Genomic DNA, 4,226 nt, shown 5'->3' with positions numbered 1-4,226 from the left:
AGGAGCCTGAGAAACACAGTGAGAGCTGAGCGGAGGAGCAAGTGGGACGCTGCACGTGGAAACGTCTGTGTGTGACCAGTGGCCATGGTTGAACAGCCAATGTGCTCAGGGCCTTTCAAGATGGGCCACTATCCAGATCAGGAATTTTGAAATTTGGGGGAGAAAGAATTTGCTTAGTGAAGTCACTGGGCTTTTTAGCTCCTGGTGCCACCTGGACGGTGGTGTCCCGCTGGGCCTGTCGCGAGGTAACGACTAAGGCTGAGACCCTGCCATGGGCAGGAGAGGTCCTGGCCCCGTGGGCCCCGTGGGCCCTGTGGGCTGGCTCCCGCGGTGTGGCCGTGGAGCCCGCGTGTGTGAATGACCCCCTCTGCGTCAGTGCCCGCGCCAGGGGCTCCCGACGGGCTCAGCTCCACTGACTGCACTGGAGCGGGCACGGGCGAGGCGGGCTCTGGAGGAAAAGGTTCACGTCGAGGACCTTTACACATCTGGACGGCACCGATGAGCCGCCCTGCAGCGTCAGTCTCACGTCCTTCAGGCGCCTGTGGCTCTTTCCATCTTCCTGATAGGGGACCCGTTGCGGGCCAGCCTGCAGCCCCCGAGTGCCCCCCACCCTCGCTGGTCAGACCCATTCTGCTTGCCTGGGGGACGGGGACTGGACGCCGACACCATCCCGACCTGCCCCAAGCTGCACAAGGGCCCTTCCTGAGGCAGGGACACCCCGGGCCCTGTTCCTGCTGGCCGGGTCGACGGAGTGGCCTGGGGCTGGGGTGGCCTGTGCTGAGACCCTCCCCTCATGTCCACACGGAGTCGTGGGACCATTTTCCTGTGGCTTTGAGCAGGGCAAGAAGGTGCTGGAGAGGGATGGGGAAGCCATAGGCCTGGTCTGGAGCCCAGGAGGAGGGGTGGCCAGCCACAGGGGTGGGGACAGCCGGTCCGGGGTCCGGGGTCGGTGGCCGGTGCTGCCTTTTCAGCTCTGTGCTCATTGGTCCTTCTCTTCACTGGGGACATCTGCAGACCTGCTGGCCACGTTAAGTCCTGCTGCCCACCCCCTACCTTCTCCCTGCCAGGCCCAGCTAATCCACGACAGGAACACTGCGTCCCACACTGCGGTGGCCAGCAAGACCCAAGCCCCGCCCACGCCGGACAAGGTGCAGATGACCTGGACGAAGGAGAAGCTGGTCGCCGAGAAGCACAGGAACAAAGATGCCGGCGTGACTGGGCTCAGAGACCTCTTCAGCCTGAAGCCGTGAGTGTCCGTGGGCGTAGCCTCGGGGGCAGGGCCTGGTCGTACTGTCCCGACAGTGCCCACTGATGAGCTTCAGGGGAACCTCAGACAAGAGGCCCATTAGAGAGCAGGGAGCCCGGCCGAGGCCCGCACCCTCCTTTGGTGCCAGCCGACCGGGCGCCAGGGTCAGCGTGAAGCCGGGGCTCGCGCTGTTCTGCTTGGTTAGCGGGTCCCACCGCCTCGCTGCGGAGTTTGCCCATCTCGGAGCAGGAGAGGCTCTGGGTGGACTCACACCTCTGGCTGTCACCCCTGTGATAGCTGAGGCTGCCCGTCTGGCCCCCAGGGCCTCCCCCCGACACTTTGGCTCCCCCCTGGGGCCTTGTGCTGAGAACCCCCAGGGCCGGCCGTGGGGGTGCGGGTGTGGCCGTTCCAGGGTCCAGTCCTACTGACGCAGTCTCCCACCTCCACCTCCGTCTCAGAAGATTGATCTCCACTGGGGTCTTTAATGGTGGTGCCAAGCCCAAAAGCCCCACATCCCCAGGCAGGGAATGAGAGGTCAGGGGGAGAGGTGAGGCCAGCCACTGTCCTGGCTCAGGGGCACCCGGGTGTGCCGGTGATTTCTTTACGGTGTGCATCGTGCGTGCTCCTGCAGTAACATGTTCTCTGTGTTTTTCTCTTCCATGTAGAGAGTGGGGAAACCTGTAAGTGCACTTGTTTGTTTCGGCTACTGCTTGCACCTGGCTGCCCTGCATGCCTGCGTGTGTGTGGCCCGTGTGTGTGCCTGCGTGTCTGTGTCCGTGTGCTGGCAGAGCGTGCCCGGCGCCGCTGTGGCTTCACGATCAGTCCCCTGTGTCATTTGCTCCCCTCTGTGCACAGCAGCTCTCAGGGCACATGCCCGAAATTCCTTCTCTAAGTAACGCTCAGACACTGAGACCGGGGAGGTTGGCCTGAGCCGTGTGCTTCCGTGTGCTTCCCAGCGGTGTGTGGTGAGCTCATCCACGTCCCTGCAGGTCGGGCGGGACGCGCAGAGTCACAGTTCTGTGGGGATGGTGTTTAGTCCCTTTCCCCAACACTCGGTGCCTTTGTAGTTTTCTCCTGCTCCCCTTGGGAAGAAGCCATCTGCTCTCTAATCTGCACGTGAAAGGGACGTGGATCAGTTCTCTGTGTGGCCAAGCCCTTGAGCAGAAGCTGCCTGCGTCTGAGCTCCGGGGTACAGCAGGGGTCCTGGGCCCGGGTGCAGGCCAGGGCGTCCCGAGGATCCCCCCTGAGACGGCTCGCGGGCAGTGCCATCTTTGTCTTGTTCCGTGTCCCCTGGGCTGGGTGTTCCCTCGAGGGCAGGTGGCGTCCAGGGCAGTGTTAGAGCTGGACACCAAAGAGGAGCGCCTTGTCTAAATGGCTGCACTTCTGTTTTTTTAACCCCAAACCCAAATTATCAGATGCTGAGGAAACTGCAGTGTTTGGTCCATCTTGGGAGCTGAGCCCTACAGATGTGTAGGAGAACTGTGGGGTGGGGGACTCTCCGCAGTTTTTGCTCTGTTATTCTGTAAGTCTAACAGTACCGCCAAAAATACAAACAAAAACCCCCAGAAAAACATGTAGACAGAGAAAGAGGTTTGACCCCACCCCCCACATGCACGCACATGTGCGCGCACGTGCACACAGACTCTCGTGGTCGGCCCCTGTGTGTCTTCCCAGTGCATGGACTGGCCTTTCTTGAGGGTCAGAGTGGGTCCCAGCAGGCCTGTGGAGCCAGAAAAAAGTGAACCAGGATGGACATTTATGGACTTGACATTAGACTTGGGCGTGCGCTTGGAACATGGCTGTGCCTTCCTGGTCTGGCATTTTCTCAAGAGTGAGGCTGGGAGAAGCCTCGGAAGGTCTGAAGGTCGGGCCCCACCCTCTTGTGGTCAGCCCAGACGTGAGATACGCATGAGTCACTGTGGCGTCCCCAGGAGCACACTTAGGGTGTTCCTGTGCATGCCTGTGGGCACGTTCTCATACATGGGTGTGTTAGTGTGCATGTTTGTGTGTATCTGTTAGCGTGTCTGTGTACACGTGCATGTTGTGACAGTGATGCTTGTGTATGTGTTAGTGTGCATGCTTGCGTACATGTAGAGTGTGCGTGTGGATGAAGGTGTTAGTGTACATGTTAGCGCACGTCTGTCTCTGCATGTTCATGTATGTCTGTGTTTCCATCTTTGTGTGCTCCCTTCGGTCCTCCTTGCCTGAAATGGTGCCTACTCCACCAGGTGCCGAGGGTGGGATTTCCGCCTTGCCCAACACACGCTGGCTGTGGACACATTGTTCACTGCAGCCCTCTTCTCCTGGGGCTGTCACACTGCATCCCGGACTCTAATTCCCGGCCTCAGAAAACCCTGTATTGAAAGCTCTTCTCCAGATAGAGCCGTAGTTACGGTGCACTTTCCTTGCTTTGTCCATTGCTGGCCAGGTGCTGGGTGGAGACTCAGGTTTCCATTAGCTTTCTAGAAACGCGGGCACACTCCTGACCCTGCCCATGCCTCTCTGGCCTCCATCTCTGGCCTCCATGGGGATGTGTCGTCCTAGAGCCCAAACCTTTCTAGACCCAAACCTCTGATTTTTAAAATTGTATGTGACTTCCAAGCTATCTCTTAACCCCGACAGATCCTTTAATGTCACACACACACATTTCTGGAATTGCCGTTTGTCCCCCAGCACACAAGTAATTGTGGTCTGTCCAAGCAATGAATTGATGGTTCGTGATAATAATTTGTGATTCGTGATCCTCAATTGTGCTATGGAGAGAGACCTCATCTGTAATTTATCAGGCTGAGTTGGAGAGAAAAGATAAAAGGTCTGTGTCCCTGTTTTCTCCTGGTAATTGGTGGTTATGATCTGATTTATTTGGCTGAAGGGTCGAGTTGATCAAAGGGTTTGAGCCTGGGACATCCTGACCCCGAATGTGGTGGCTCGTTTGTCTGCCCATCCCCTCAGAAGAGCTGCCGTCAAACCCGCCTGGGGC

The 4,226-nt window shown here is 58.6% G+C and overlaps 1 protein-coding gene across 2 annotated transcripts in view; it reads left to right on the top strand.

Moving 5' to 3' along the window:
• Window positions 1-4,226, top strand: part of SLC12A7 (solute carrier family 12 (potassium/chloride transporter), member 7) — a 35,151-nt gene that overhangs the window by 25,693 nt on the left and 5,232 nt on the right. Inside the window, exons 19-20 of one of the 2 annotated variants that reach the window (XM_008595071.1) lie at window positions 1,068-1,246; window positions 1,912-1,926. In XM_008595071.1, coding sequence (XP_008593293.1) covers window positions 1,068-1,246; window positions 1,912-1,926 — 194 coding nt within the window. The remainder of the gene's footprint in view (window positions 1-1,067; window positions 1,247-1,911; window positions 1,927-4,226) is intronic. The other variant, XM_008595070.1, reaches the window with a different exon arrangement.

This window comes from Galeopterus variegatus, unplaced genomic scaffold (genome assembly GCF_000696425.1).
Source record: "Galeopterus variegatus unplaced genomic scaffold, G_variegatus-3.0.2 Scaffold12277, whole genome shotgun sequence".
In the NCBI taxonomy this organism is placed as follows: Eukaryota; Metazoa; Chordata; class Mammalia; order Dermoptera; family Cynocephalidae; genus Galeopterus; species Galeopterus variegatus.
This window is presented reverse-complemented; position numbering and strand designations above follow the sequence as displayed.